The 15,231-nt window shown below is 32.8% G+C and overlaps 3 protein-coding genes across 4 annotated transcripts; 2 read left to right on the top strand and 1 right to left on the bottom strand.

Moving 5' to 3' along the window:
* The first annotated feature begins 1,232 nt into the window (after nt 1-1,232).
* Nucleotides 1,233-3,179, top strand: LOC105135875 (60S ribosomal protein L10a-2-like). 2 transcript variants are annotated; one of them, XM_011040954.1, is made up of 6 exons: nt 1,233-1,323; nt 1,427-1,471; nt 1,903-2,122; nt 2,424-2,589; nt 2,669-2,874; nt 2,966-3,179. In XM_011040954.1, exons 2-6 carry the CDS (start codon nt 1,467-1,469, stop codon nt 3,017-3,019), a joined length of 651 nt encoding a protein of 216 aa, XP_011039256.1. In that variant the 5' UTR covers nt 1,233-1,323; nt 1,427-1,466; the 3' UTR covers nt 3,020-3,179. The 2 variants fall into 2 exon arrangements, with proteins under 2 accessions (XP_011039256.1, XP_011039257.1); XM_011040955.1 differs by having other exon boundaries at nt 1,239-1,347.
* Nucleotides 3,180-5,606: 2,427 nt separating this feature from the next.
* On the bottom strand, nt 5,607-7,126 carry LOC105135883 (B3 domain-containing transcription factor VRN1-like). The gene is made up of 2 exons (XM_011040962.1): nt 7,098-7,126; nt 5,607-6,050 (listed from the first exon to the last, which is right to left on the bottom strand). Exons 1-2 carry the CDS (start codon nt 7,116-7,118, stop codon nt 5,607-5,609), a joined length of 465 nt encoding a protein of 154 aa, XP_011039264.1. The 5' UTR covers nt 7,119-7,126.
* A 3,162-nt stretch (nt 7,127-10,288) lies between these two features.
* On the top strand, nt 10,289-11,756 carry LOC105135882 (exopolygalacturonase-like). The gene is made up of 4 exons (XM_011040961.1): nt 10,289-10,411; nt 10,492-10,803; nt 10,904-11,419; nt 11,532-11,756. The coding sequence occupies exons 1-4, from the start codon at nt 10,289-10,291 to the stop codon at nt 11,754-11,756; spliced, it is 1,176 nt and encodes a 391-aa protein (XP_011039263.1).
* The last annotated feature ends 3,475 nt before the right edge of the window (nt 11,757-15,231 follow it).

The following is a 15,231-nucleotide window of genomic DNA, read 5'->3' as shown; positions in this document are numbered from 1 at the left end:
TTCTAACATTTAGGGATATAAAATTACATTGTAAAGTATATCATTATATATTAAAAATATAAAATAAAAATAAATATATCATTAAAATATGAACTTTAAAATGACTAGATTTTAGCTTGAGTTACAAATATTTTTTAATTTCACCCCTTATAAATTTATAATATTTTAAATTAGATTTTTATTCTTTTAATTACTATTATTTTGTTTAGAGTATTGTTTTTTTCAAATTTCATCCTCCTTATGTTTTTTTTTTATCAAAATTTATCCTTATTTTTTTGTTGATATTTGTTTTGCAAGTCTTTTGATTAATATTTTTTCCATAATTTTATTATTTAAAATTAAATTGATTGAAAATTAAATTTTTTTAATTGAACCTGAGTCTAAAATTTCACAAGTTGTAAATTTTAGATATTAGATTAGATCTAAAAGATTTACTCGGGTTTGCTTGGTTTTTTTTTTAGTTGACATTTTCTTTTTTCTTTTTTTAGTTTTGCTTTATTATTTTTTGTGTTTGCCTTTCATTTGGTTAACTCCGGATTTACTACTAGGATCACATGCTTTTAAGGTTTATACATGTTCACTTTTTTTTAAAAAAATGATTTATTTTAATTTCATTCTTCAAACTTTATTTTTTTATTTTTTTTATGAAATTATCTCAATCTTATACCCATAATGATAAGGTTTTCAAATTCACCTGATTTAATATGAATTGTTTTTTTTTTAAAAAATTCACCTGATTTAATATGAATTGTTTTTTAAATTTTTTTTTTAGTTTCACCTTATTTTTTATTATTTTGTTTTGTTATTTTTTATGATTTGTCTTATATTAGGTTAGCCCCCTATATATATATATATTTTAATTTTACCTATATCATTTTTTTAATCTATAAATAGTCCATTGAATTATAAATATTTTCCAATTTCATCCTTTTATGAATTTATAATATTTCAAATTTAATCTTTATTTTTTTAATTACTATTATTTTATTTAGGATCATTTTTATTTTATTTTTCAAATTTCATCATCCTATAGTTTTTTCTTATCAAAATTTATCCTCATTTTTTTGTTGTTATTTTTCTTATTTTTACAAGTTTTTTTTATTAATATTTTTTCATGATTTCATCATTTAAAATCAAATTTATTAAGAATTAAATTGTTTAATTGAATTGGGTCTAAGATTTCACAAATTATGTATTTTAAAAATTAGATCAAGTCTAAAATGTTCGCTCGAGTTCACTTGGTTCAAATACCTCTCCAAAACATTTTGCACACTCTATAGCCGTTGCCTTCTCTTCTCCAAGTTCCTCCATTTTTGTTCTTTGGTGGGTTTTCTTTCGATTCAACAGGTTAGATTTGAGTTCAAGCATGGGTTATTTCTTCTTCTTTTTTTAGCTTTAATGTTTTTTTTTCCTGTTGAATTTGCAGGACAAAACTCTGAAGAGGGTTGCTTTAAGAGGTTTCAATCATGAGGTATGCTCAAAATCTTTAGTTGTTTTATTTTCATGTCATTTTGGAGGTTTCTTGAGTTTTTCATGTTTTGGAAGTAATTTCATTATCACTGTTTTGTTTTCATGGAATGCAAGGAAATATGATGTGGGGTTATGGGTTCTTGGTTTTTGAAGAATTTTAGTATAATTTGAAAGGTTCTTTTGTTCATCTATATGTTAAAATGGGAAATTTGTTTGGTTAGTTTTATATAATTACTTTGGATTTATATAATAAAGTGAAGTTTTGATCCTTTTCTGCCTGAACTTGGTCCCGATTGCTTTTACTTGACTGATTTCTCGGTTATGAAGCGTAAACTAGATTAAAAAAAAATCACCTGAAACATCATTGGTTGAGCCAGGGAGTGATTGGTGTTACATTTCATCATATGAATGTTGTATATTTTGCTACTGCAGTAAGCTTGCAGGGGATACAATTCGCGAAGCTGTTACAACTATAAAAAATGGTGTGAATGAGAAGCCCCGCAAGTTTGTCCAGACCATCGAACTACAGATTGGATTGAAAAACTATGACCCCCAGAAGGACAAGAGGTTCAGTGGCTCTGTTAAGTTGCCGCACATACCGCGTCCCAAAATGAAGGTCTGCATGCTTGGAGATGCTCAGCATGTGGAGGAGGTAATTGTTCATTCTATTCATAATTATACATAGATTACAAGAAGTTCTTTAATCATTGACGAGGTTTCAGTTTTGGTTTCTATTTAATGTTCTCTGTTTTTGCTGCCAAAATAGTATATTTGACTTGTTTGTTTTCAAATCATGTTTCCTATACTATGAAATCAGGTGGTTGTAGTTATGTCTTGTGCCTGCGAGATGTATTGCTGGGGCCATTAAATGCTTTCTACAAACTTTGAGTCTGAATTTTTATCACTTGTAATGGAATTTTTAATAGGATTAAATGTTTAATTTATATTTGCAGGCAAATTCTATAGGTTTGCAATGGATGGATGTTGAAGCATTGAAGAAGCTGAACAAGAACAAGAAATTGGTCAAGAAGCTTTCCAAGCAGTACCATGCCTTTTTGGCATCAGAGTCTGTCATCAAGCAGATTCCTCGGCTTTTAGGCCCTGGTCTCAACAAGGCAGGCAAGTTTATTAAGAGTAGTATCTGTCTTTTGGATATGGTAGTTTCTCATGGTTTCTGCCGATTTATATGTTAATGCAGGAAAGTTTCCTACCCTCGTGACTCACCAAGAGTCACTGGAGTCTAAAGTTAATGAGATCAAGGCAACCGTGAAGTTTCAATTAAAGAAAGTCCTTTGCATGGGTGTTGCTGTTGGTAACTGCGACATGGAGGATAAGCAGATCTTCCAGAATGTTCAAATGTCTGTGAACTTCCTGGTCTCCTTGTTGAAGAAAAACTGGCAAAATGTGAGTTTCTTCTTTTTAAACTCGTTGCGACTTCTTTCTAGCACCGATGACTGTTTTCTGAACCTATTTTATGTCTTTTGCTGTAAATCAGGTGAAGTCGCTGCACCTAAAGAGTACCATGGGTACCCCAGTCCGCCTCTATTAAGCTAGTTCTAAACTACCGCTATGTTTTTGGAATGCTTAGAAATGTCACCCCTTTCCTGAACTAGCTATATTGTTTTTTAAGAGATGAAATTATGTTCATGGATTTGTTCTTAATTTTTTTTTTAATGCTTAACCCTTAAATCAGACCTGTTATGTTGGATAGCATTGCTTCCCTTGAAATGTTTAATGCTGTGGGAAAACCAACTGCTGAAAGAAAAACGCAAGTGTCAAACTTGCCTGAGATGAATCGCCTTTGCTTTATATATAGATGGTAAGATAGGGAACTTGCTTCTTAATTTCAACGGTGGTTTTTTGGTCTAGCGTCGTATATCTTAAAAATCACAGCCGAAATAAGTTGTCTCTGGTCAGATAGCGTCGTATATCTTAAAAATCACAGCCGAAATAAGTTGTCTCTGGTCAGATAGCGTCGTGTCTCCTGCAAGAACTCAGCGGTGGTTCTCATGTCAAAAAGATCCAAGATTTTATCAAAAAACGACCTGATTTCTTACAATGAAGCGTTGTTTCCAATCCTGCGCCAGAGTTTACTCGCAAACCAAAGAATATTCATAAAAAAGGTCTATAGAGAATCTTGATTCTTATCTATTGAAGCACAAGCATCTTAATTATCAGATTCGGGTGGTCAAGAGCCAGAAGCTCTTCTACGACATCGGACCAGACCTCCCAACTGCCATCCTATTTTCATCTATTAGATCGCATTATTTAGTCGGAGATAACAAAACGGTTTTCGAGGCGGCTCATGTATTTGATCTTAATATGTTATTCATAACTTTTTGATAGCTCTGAGAAGGAATAAATAGACTTGCTGCTGCATTCATGGCAGCCTTAAATATTGAACACAGGCAACAATAGCCTCCTGTACAATATTTGCCATGCTCTAATATATGAAGATGGTCATTAATTACTGAGATTTAAATCCAGCTACATTAACAAAAATCCTCTAAAGATCATAAAAGCAATGGCAATTGTAAATAAAAAGAGCTTTTCAATATAGCATTGTTGCATTCGATCGAGCTCACATTCCATAGTTTCTTCGAACCTAGCTCTTTTATAGTAATTGGAAATGTGAGATCGATTGTCAAGTAAAGAATTAGCATGCAAAGCCGAGCACAAGTAACAAAACAGTACTAGACTGTTAATGTAAGCAACACCAAGATTTAACAGACCAACCATAAGGATTTTTGACAAGTCCAAACCTCATTCTGCTTAGATTGAATTAGCAGATAATATTCTATTCTCTGAAAAATTTGTATCTCTGAAAAATCAATCGAAATAAGTTTGTCTCTCAATGAAACAAAGAGTACTCGGCTAGTCTTTGTTTTGTCCATATCCCTAGTCCTATGAAAAGCCAACACCATAGCTGATTCTATTCTCTTGCTAAGTATGGAGTTAACAGACTTAATGAGGTCATTGCCTGTTTATCTACGCATAAATTAGCATTGCAGATTGATCATGAGACTTAAGTTTGCGCCACAGACAAAGAAAGGAATCAAATCTGCGAGCCTGTGTGGAGACAGTTCACTTTCGATAAAATGAAAAATTTCTGTTTCTAGATTTGCTGCAGATTTTGACAGATAAAGACAACGGCTTTTTTAACACCGCAGAAGATCAGCATGAAAGCGTGTTTATAGCTTCTCAGTGTTGCAGGTGTGGTACATGTTACCATGATACAAAAAATCATGCCTCTTCATTTCTAATGCATGCCTAACCAAACTTAAGGGGAAACAAAGGTAAAGTAATAGGGTTGTCAGTAAAGCCAAAATAAGATGCTTGCAAGTACAATCTTCTTTCTTTTTCAACTTTCTCAGAAAGTCTTGTTGAGAAGCTTTAGGAGCCAGGCACAGAAAAAGAAATTGCAAGCATTACTTGGATATTATCTAGGGTTTATGTTTGTTTATTCGTTTTTTTTTTCCTGTAACAGTCAAAAGAAAAACTGATTGGCAACACGGTTCCACACAGAACAGGTCAAACAGTACTAGAAAGCTTGCTTGATGTAATTCTACTCTTCCTTTCTCTTAATGGCAGATTTTGTGGTACACTTCGCAGTCCATGTAAAGTAGAAGCTAGGGCTGTCTCTGGCTGCACTCTGTACTAGAGATTTCGCTTTGTCATGATGCAGCAGATAATATTCTATTGCTTTGGATCAAAGATAAACTATTTGCCACTCGTTTTCATTTGGAAAAGATATCTAATCTTCCTTAACTTTAGGCGAGTTCTTATTGCTTTGAAATTACGATGAAAAAATGGACTTTTTGGGGGGGGCGACAACAAACAACCTTACTAATTTCAAAGTTTGAGAGGCAAGAAGTCACATGTTAAAGAGAGCTAGGTAAAATAACAGGAAATTACCAATGGTGTCCCACTTGGATGACATTTGTTTTCAGCAGGCCTTCCTCCATGATCACCTTCATGTTCTGTTCAATAAAATATCAAGTCAAAACTTAAACAGATACATGAGAAAGCAAGCAGATTAAGAATGTGACAGAAGCTACTTGTTTTTAACCAAGAAAACTAGAAAGAGGAAAACAATGCAATATGATTTATTTAACCTTCAGAATTTCTTGAACAACCTAGTTTTTCCTTCCCTTTGGTCTCCTTTCCTGTTTCTTGTGAGCCAGACGAAATGTCAATGAATTCAACAGAGGCATCATCTTCATGATCCTAATGTCAATGAATTCAACAGAGGCATCATCATCATCATCTTCATGATCCCCAAGCTTATCTTCTTGATTACTCTCTGCAGCCTCAGTGTTATTCCATTGATAGCCTACTTCCGTAAAACTCTTATCGATTATGAATACAGTAAACAGGGAGTTCCCCTCGTACTCAAAAACTAGGAAATCTCCATAGTCAATAGAGTAATAAGCTATGAACATTTCCCAACCCTTTGCAAATGAAACTTCATCTTTATGTTTTAATAAAGCTACCTTCCATGTTGCAGCACTTGGAGCTTTAATTACTGCTGATTTTGATAAACTTTCTCCATGCTTTCTAAAAAATCTTCGAAGAATCGCCTGTAAATAACACAACAAAAAAGAAAGGAGGAGGGTTTTTTGAAGTTAGCTTCACTTGCGCACTGACTAGTACTTCAACAAAAAACAAGTTGAAGAACAACAAGAAACAGAAGGAAAGTTTATAGATTAGAAGGAAAAGAATGCTTACGATCTTCTGATTCTTCATAATATCACTAAGAATGATACGGATAAAATGTGTTTTTTTGGGTGTGAACAATGATCCATTGTTGCCTCTCTTGCTACAAGAAGCCATGTTTTCTCAGATGCAACAAATTAAGGTATTCTTCTGATTCTTCATAATATCACTAAGAACGATACGGATAAAATGTGGTTTTTTTTGTGTGAACAATGATCCATTGTTGTCTCTCTTGCTACGAGAAGCCATGTTTTCTCAGAGGCAACAAATTAAGGTAGTTTCTTCAAAGCAAGAGAAAAGGAACAGAAAGGCTCGTGTGTAGTGCTAAAACTGAGTTTTTGTATGTGTGGGAGTGTTTTGAGAGCTCTGTCAATTGTATTTCATTATTCTCCGAATAGTTTTCGTTAGGCCTTATTTAGGAGATGTTGTATAACACGTTCTTTATATACTGGGAAGGAAAGGGAAGAAGAACAAGGAAGAATGACAGGTATGTACAAGAAGGGAAAGAGATAAGAGTATCTTCAATAGAGTCGTGAATCTATCTTCTAAGACATTTTGTGATCAAGAAAGGTCCATCCCTCAGAATTTGTGATCTTTGTATGCCTCTTCACTTAATTAAGCACAGCGTACATTGGTTCCCACCAGTTTAATGCATGGTTCTATGGTAGTTGATGGGCTTTTCTTGCATGTATGTTGCTGGATCTGATCTAAATGCAATCCCCGTTGAAGATCCAAATGTTCAAATGCAGTAGATTTAAGGGTGCGTGTAAAATCCCAAGCAAAATTGCACTGTCTCAGGCACAAATGCAGCCAAGCCACAACCTTTCAGACTTTTTTGACTGTCAAAATGAAACATGGCCAGGTAATGTTGTCCCAAAAAGTGAGCTCGTTTTCAGTCAAAAAGAGCTTACCTCTAAATTCTTATATACCATCGAGGCAGAGAAAAGGAAGATGAGATTTCAGCATCTGGCAATCTAACGTAACTGTCCAAATATTTCTGCAAAAGTGATCCCCAAAAGACAATAAATTATATTAATGTGAATGGACAGACAAAGTGTTGTCTGAAAATGGAGCATTAGCAGCTTAAGGGGTCCCATGTAATCATCACGAACAAACAATCAGCTCCAACATCAAGAGACCATCAAATCCAGTACATATCTTTGCGAATATCAAGGCTCAGTACCTCCACAGGCCACATTCTATTTCGCTTAGATGTTTTGTAATGAAATATTTTGCCAGTCTGCACAGCGAGAATTTAAATACCATCGAAAACTTCCACTGTGAACAATAATGATGATGACAACAATACAAAACTGATCGTAACAATGGAAGCCCTTTCATTAGCTAGTGAATATCAACGACAGCAATCCTTAAAAATCTAATAAAATAAAAGGGGATTTTTTCTATACACTGAACAAAATAGAATTTTGAAAATCATTAGTGTAACAAACATAAACTGATCAACACATCAGTGGAAACCCTTTTCCTAGCCAGTACTTTTTAAGCATGGTTCTACTATTAAAAATTGGATGCCCATTGGCAAAAGCAACAGTCAATATGAATGTCAAGAACATAAACAACATCAAAATCAATATCTGGAGTCTTATTCTGAATAGAGAAGTAAAATAATCTTCGGCTAGGATAACAACAAATTTCAACATAAGTTCAATTGCCTTAATCAACTGAAAGACACAGATAAATCACCTACTTTCAAATTATGAGCCATACAAATGTCGTCCAACTAGAATGGAAGCTCTTCTATCTGAACATGCTTCTCCTTAAAATATCTCTTAGAAACCATGACTATTATATTCTGCCATGAAGAAAAGAAAGAGCGTAAATGGCCAATAAAGGGAAGATAAAATTTTGTTCAAATTAAAGGAGGAAGAACAAAAATTGCATAGCCGTGCAGTGAAAGGGAGGCAATCCTCCTAACTTAACCACTCTATACGATCCAATTCTTTTTAAACTAATTAAGAAGTAAGGTTAATATTAACTTGTTAAATTATATTTAATAATAATATCAAATAGTTTTTTTTATTGACTCGAATAAATTTTTTTAGATTAGAAAAAAATTATTTATAACATATAAAGTAGCGTAGAAAAAAATTATTTATAACATATAAAGTAGTGTAAGGCTCCGTTTGTTTGTAGGAAAGTTATTTCCTTTTGGAAAGTGAGTTCTAGGAAAAATGAATTAAGATCAAATTTAATATAATCAGTAAAAAATAACATTTCTAAATTTTTCACAACTTCCATAAAGTGTTTTCCCTTCAAATTTTTTAGGAAAACACTTTCCTGAAAACCAAGTCAAATTTTCCTTTGACTGAAAAGTGTTTTCCGTTGATCAATTTTCCTAACAGCAAATAAATACAAGAAAGTTTGGAAAGTGATTTCTCGAAACCACTTTCTGGAAAACAAACACAATAAAAAAGAAAAACACTTTCCTGAAAACCAAGCCAAATTTTTTTTAACTGAAAAGTGTTTTCTGTTGATCAGAAAGTGTTTTTCGTTAACTGAAAAATATTTTTCATTGACCGGAAAGTATTTTTAATTAACCAACTTTTCTAATAACAAATAAATACAAAAAAATTTAAAAAATTATTTTTCAAAAATTATTTTTTAAAAAACAAACATGGCCTAGAAAAACTAGATTTTTTAAAAAACAAACATGGCCTAGAAAAGCAAACTAGCAAAAATAAATAATGATGGATTACGTGGTTTCAACGTTAATATATAGATTCAAGGGAAAAAGTAAGGGTGTTTATCTGTATATGCAACCTTCAAACATGCAACGTGTTATTATCATAATAATTAATAGATTTATACCTCAATGAACACCCATGTTTTCCTCTAAAGATCTCCGATTCAAACTTCTTCTTTATAAAATAACTAATACAAAAATATTCTCCAAATGCGAATGTGGTTATATGCAACAAAAAGTATGAAAATTTGTGCCATTTCCAAAGGACATATATGCCAGCATTGCTGTCCAGTTTATTTAAAAAGAAATCCCTTAACAAACAAATTCGATTTGATGCGGGATTTCACTCTCGTATTATAAAGGAGAAGAAATAAGAAAAGAAGAGAGCTAAGCCTGAGTTGCAGTGAAGATCCAAATTCGAAGAACCTCCTCATGAAACAAACAAAAACTAGTGCTGTTAATTAAGATTGGAAGTCTCACACAAATTTCTTTCCCCAAAAGACCAAAGATTGCATAGGCTGTTGGGCTGTATGCAGTTTAACTTTTGCTTAAACTTTTGGTGTCATTGCCTTCATATTTATGCTATATAAATTTCACATTATCTAATTTCCAAAAATAGCTTGATGGAGTCACAAAAACTAAACCTAACAAACATTTGTGTTAAACACATGTATAAAGCCTTGCTTTTCATTGATACATAGGATTGATTTTACAGTACAGTGTTGTAGTATCTAGGTTCTTAATGCTATGCTAGAATTAAGGTGTAAAATCGATTCGCATCTTCTAAGTATGGTATTTGTATCCTCATGATCTTTCACAGCTCATTCTAACGTTTTTTTTTTTAATTTTCGTACCGGCCACAGTTTCTGTTTTCATACTCCAGTTACCAACCATGCACAGACAACCCAGGTGTAACCAATCTCTATATACGTACTAAATATCGAGGTCTGGCTATAAAGTATTGAAGAGGGAGAGCTTCGATGTAATTGATGAATTTAATGGCAGAGAACATGATGCAACAACAATTGGTTACAAGTTTTTCTTAGAAAACTCTACTGTCACTTTGTTTCCCTGTAATAAGTCTTAGTTTTTTTTTTTTTCCAAGCTACTGTCACTTTGTTTCCCTGTAATAAGTAACATAAGATTTTCCTGCCCTATTCTAAAAATAAAAAGGAATGCTCGTATGAGTTAGTTTGCCAAGCTGTGTGAGTTTTGCAGTTGAGAGAAATCTAATAATAGAAACCATATGAATTCGTTGCCGGAAAAATTATGATTGGTGTTTGTTTTCCTCAATGCTCTATAAATAGCTTCATAGAATATTGTAATCATTTCATTTTCGATCCAAACAAATTTGCAGAATACAAAAGGAGGTGGAAGAAATTGAAGTCCCAAGGAAAAATGGGCTTGAAAGTTAATGTCTCGGCAATCTTTTTGTTGCTATTCTTGTCATCTACTGATGTTAAAGCCGAAAATGTTGTCTTCGATGTGACAAAATATGGTGACGAGGAAGATATTAGCAAGGTAAGTATTTAGCAATACAATGTTTAATTTACCCGATTGTCTTGGTTGAGATATTTTGCATTTTCTTTTATCCTCCTCAGGCCTTCAAAAGTGCATGGGAAGATGCTTGTGCATCAACAAGTCCGAGTAAAGTCTTGATTCCGCGAGGGACATACTTGCTAGGCCCAGTGATTATATCAGGGCCTTGCAAGGCAGCAATTGAGCTTCAAGTTAAAGGCAAATTACAGGCGCCGGTAGACATGAGAGAATTCGAAGGGTTTAGCAGCTGGATTACTCTCAACTATGTTGATCAGTTTACTTTGACTGGTGGTGGAACTTTTGATGGCCAAGGAAAATCGGCATCGAATCAAAACAATTGTGGAAAGGATAAACATTGCAAGCTACCCCCCGTCGTAAGTTTAATTTCTTTTATCTTATGGTGATTAGTAAATGATCGAAATGAAAAATTAAATTTCTTAATTTTGAGTTGTTTTTGTTTGCTTGATCGACCAGAGTTTGAAGTTCAATTTCATCACCAACGGAATAGTCCACGATATAACATCCACGGACAGCAAGTACTTTCATGCTCATCTCTTGGGGTGCAAAAACCTCACTTTCCAGCATTTTACAATCACTGCACATGATGAGAGCCTGAACACAGATGGAATCCATATTGGACGATCAAAAGACATCAAGATTATCGATTCAGACATTGGAACGGGAGATGATTGTATCTCCCTCGGCCATGGTAGTAGACAAATTACAATCGAAGGAGTAACATGCGCACCAGGTCACGGCATCAGCATTGGAAGTTTAGGGAAATCCCAGAATGAAGAATCTGTGTCTGGAATATTTGTTAAGAACTGCACCATCTCCAATACCCAAAATGGTGTAAGAATTAAATCTTGGCCTGCGTTATTTGGTGGCTCAGCGTCTGATATACATTTCGAAGATATTATCATGAAGAACGTCAGCAATCCTATTGTCATAGATCAAGTATACTGTCCATGGAATGAATGCAATAGAAAGGTACGGATTAATTTGTTAATTACAGAAAGAAAGAAATTAAGAAAGAAATCTCTCAAAACTAAGGATACTAATAGAATCTCATCATATATGGTTTTTCATTTCTTACTTACAGTCTGCATCAAAAGTAAGCATCAAGAATGTGAGCTTCAAGAATATAAGAGGCACATCTAGGACTCCCGTGGCTGTTCAGCTTTCCTGTAGCAAGGACATCCCATGCGACGAAGTGGAGGTTGCTGATATTGACCTCAAATACACCGGAAGTGAGGGTCCAGCTAAATTCCAATGCTCTAATGTTCAACCTAAATTTCATGGGAAAATAAACCCATCAAAATGTTGATGCGCAGTTTATTGTGAGCAATTAAATGGGTTTAACGATGATAGAAAAAGTTCGGGAATTTGTATCAAGATTCGCTCCTGAGCATTTGCACCCCTCCTACTAGCAATAATGGAAAGTATTATTCTCTTCTTATGGGATATGACTCTCTCTTTCTTCTTCTTTTTTATTATTTCTGATTTAGGATTCATAGGGTTTCTTAGTAGCCTTAAAACACAATGTATAGAAAAGGATCCCACGGTAAAGATGGCACTCGTATATTTAATGGACATGTTATGAGTAATTAATTTCATATATTTTAACATATTTATTTATATGAAGAGATATAAAAATAAAAAAAATTTCAATTTGGATATTGTTAAATATATTTTTTATAAAAAAATATTTATAAAAAAAATACTTGAATCGATTTGGACATAAAGAATATTTATGGACGCAATGTGAATAAGTTAGAGTTATGCAAATAAATGTTCAATCATAGATATATATATATATAAAAAAAACCACATAAATGTGAATAAGTTAGAGTTATGCAAATAAACGTTCAATCATAGATATATATATAAAAAAAAAAACCACATAAAGATACAACCAAGTTTTTTAATCTTTTGAAAAATTCCAACGAACTATTATGGAATAGGTGCACAAATCACAATAAATTATCGATCATTGTACAACTATTTACAATTAAGTCAGATCATGGATTGAGTGAGGCTATTTATGCAAAATCATTGAATAAACGAGAAATATTTTACTTAAAAAGAATAGGTTGAAAGAGAATTTTTATATTACTATATGCATAATGAAACATCCTAGCCTAGGATACCATAAAATTGACATGTTTCTAAAATTTTGCATGTTGTACTATCTTGAAAATACATATTTGACTGAGTGTAGAACATATAAGCATGTTTGGTATAAACCTAAAACTAGTAGGGAAAAGACTCTTATTTCATATGGAAAATTGAGATATTTCCCAATCACTCATAGACTACATAAGTTATTCCTGTTTCTAAAGAATGTTAAGCATATGACATGGCATCAATCACATGATGCAATGGAGTCATGGTACATCCTTCCGATGGTGAAGCCTAGAAGTAATTTGATGTAGTTGGGCTTGCAATAACTGGTGATTTTAAACAATCAAGTGTGAGTTTGCTATAACTAGATGAGAATATGCCTTAGAAAGATTAAGTGAATAGCCTAGCAAATATATTTATGGACTAGTGAGACAAGTCTAGACCCAAGAGGAGATTTGGTTGTGGTAGACTAGAATAAGAGCTTAAAAAGGCTATAATTTTTTATTTAACTGTTGGATCGTGCTAAAATATTTACAGAAGTTTTTAGATGTTGTTTTCCTAAAAATTGTGATAAAATTGCTATTATAATCATTGGATCTTTTAATTTTCAAAATCTCTCTTTGGGACCTGGTTTTAACAATCTTTGCGATTTTCCTTGTTATTTTTGGATTTCATGCTTCTTTCCTTTATAATTTTGAATTTTTCTTTTGTTTCCTAGTTGAAATAGGGTTTCTGGTCTATTTAAAAATTTGTAAACCTCCATAAGGATTATTATTCTAGAGAAAATAAAATGTGTGAACTTGTGGTTCACATCGGCAGCCCTTTTCACTCATTAAAATTCATGTGTTCTTTCTTTTTTCTTTTTGTCTTTAGCTTCTACCTGCATCATAGTTTAGTAGGGTCCATCCTTAATTTTCAATGAAACCACAAAATATACATCTTAGGTTATGTACAAACATATTCAATCCATTTGGGTTATTTTATATAACTTATTCTTATCGGTCAATGAAACTCATGGTTTACAACTTGCCATCATAGATGTGCATGAGTCTTGAGTTCATGTTTTTACCTACAATCATACTCATTCCTAATAGTCTAGGTAGGAATATAGATGTTTGTCTTTAATCATTGATTGATAAGTTGAATCAATTGTGATCATCCGAGACTTTGACGTATAATGTCTCGAGCGAACAAAATTTTCAGATGAAAGCAGTTTTGATTTGGACAATCAATTATTTGTTATATAAGATGGTTTTTTTATTGGAGCACTCATGAAAAATTAGCATGCTTTGATAGGAGCATTGCTAGTTTTTCTGGCAGCGCTTTTGATTACCATAAGTCACTAAGTGCTAACCATGATTAGGCACCCGAGGCACAAGCACCATCTCTCAACACAGTCTCATCGAGTGTGAGGCCGCCTCGTAGAGAGGTGTTCTTTCTGAGCAGGATATGTACATTGAAAAGTAAATTGCTTGACAAAAGTTCAATCACAACATGTAAGTTTGTTTTCTTTTTCTGCGCGATTAAAAGATAAACAATTATAGATAATTTTTGAAGAATTAATTTCAATGAATGAATGAAATTTAAGGTTTACAAATGTTAATGTTACTCTCACAATAACATTAACAATGAAATAATCGGTGGAAGTGTTATTGTTTTAGTAGAGTTAGGTTTCCAAATATCTTGAATGGAGGCTTATGATTGATGCTTAGTTCGCAAAGTTTAAAGTTAATATATACATAAATATTTTATTATTATTTAATTTAGTTGGTTTTTCAATTTTAATAAACTAATTATTTTATAAAATGGACTTGCAATGAAAAAATTTATTGGGAAGAGACTGATAATGTTATTGTGATGAAAGAATCACAATGTTATTAGATATGATTGAATTCACAATGTTATATTTTTTTAAATGTTCAAATTTTATTTTTTTTTTCTTTTTAACAAATAATTTATTTCTATTTACTAAGTTGCTTGATTTTTGGTATGAGAAGTAAAAAAAAAATAAAGAAATATGCAAAAGAAAGAGGTTTCCAGGCCGGGAAGACGTTGTCATATAGTGAGATTTCAAACCTTCACACATCTTAAAGGCTATCTAGGACACTTATATCCAGCACATAAAGTTTGAACATTTAATGTGATGGCCACAGTCTGGTGCAGAGAACTAAAATAAAGAGATTCATGGTTCGATTACCATGTATATTGGTGGATCCATTCTATTCATTTAACATGCAAAATAGATGATAAGATGATGATGATTATTATTATTTTCAAGAAATATACAACACTTGATTGCATGAGAGATATAAGGAGAATTTTTCGACCAATCAAGAATTCAATCTGAATTTATTATTAGAGGCTAAATTTTCTGATGAACTCGATAGAAATCAGGTTTATAATATCTCAAACACTACAGCTAAGGATATACAGATAGGCCAAACTGCATTGACAATTGGTTCCTCACAAACAAATTTGAGCCAACAATCTCCAGTTGTCCAAGCAATTGTACGAGAATAAATTAAAGCTTAGACAACCTGACTTAATGATGAGATAACCTAACTTAGGTGTGAGATGTCTAACTTGAGGGATAAAGCAAATATACTCGAGCAATTATTGTCAACTCTCATTGGTACATGTGGTTTACCTTGTCGCTCACCTAGTACCAATGAAGATTC

The sequence above is a fragment of the Populus euphratica genome, unplaced genomic scaffold, assembly GCF_000495115.2.
Source record: "Populus euphratica unplaced genomic scaffold, PopEup_1.0 scaffold234.1, whole genome shotgun sequence".
Lineage (NCBI taxonomy): Eukaryota > Viridiplantae > Streptophyta > Magnoliopsida > Malpighiales > Salicaceae > Populus > Populus euphratica.
This window is presented reverse-complemented; position numbering and strand designations above follow the sequence as displayed.

Bases quoted from the DNA above. Each gene is read 5' to 3' on its own strand.
- LOC105135882 (XM_011040961.1), top strand. From the start codon at position 10,289: ATGGGCTTGAAAGTTAATGTCTCGGCAATCTTTTTGTTGCTATTCTTG. The intron at 10,412-10,491 runs GTAAGTATTTAG...TATCCTCCTCAG, and splicing joins ACGAGGAAGATATTAGCAAG to GCCTTCAAAAGTGCATGGGA. The intron at 10,804-10,903 runs GTAAGTTTAATT...TTGATCGACCAG, and splicing joins ATTGCAAGCTACCCCCCGTC to AGTTTGAAGTTCAATTTCAT.
- LOC105135883 (XM_011040962.1), bottom strand. From the start codon at position 7,118: ATGGTATATAAGAATTTAGAG. The intron at 6,051-7,097 runs GTAAGCTCTTTT...TGTTATTTACAG, and splicing joins TGGTATATAAGAATTTAGAG to GCGATTCTTCGAAGATTTTT.
- LOC105135875 (XM_011040954.1), top strand. The intron at 2,590-2,668 runs GCAAGTTTATTA...ATGTTAATGCAG, and splicing joins CCCTGGTCTCAACAAGGCAG to GAAAGTTTCCTACCCTCGTG. The intron at 2,875-2,965 runs GTGAGTTTCTTC...GCTGTAAATCAG, and splicing joins TGAAGAAAAACTGGCAAAAT to GTGAAGTCGCTGCACCTAAA.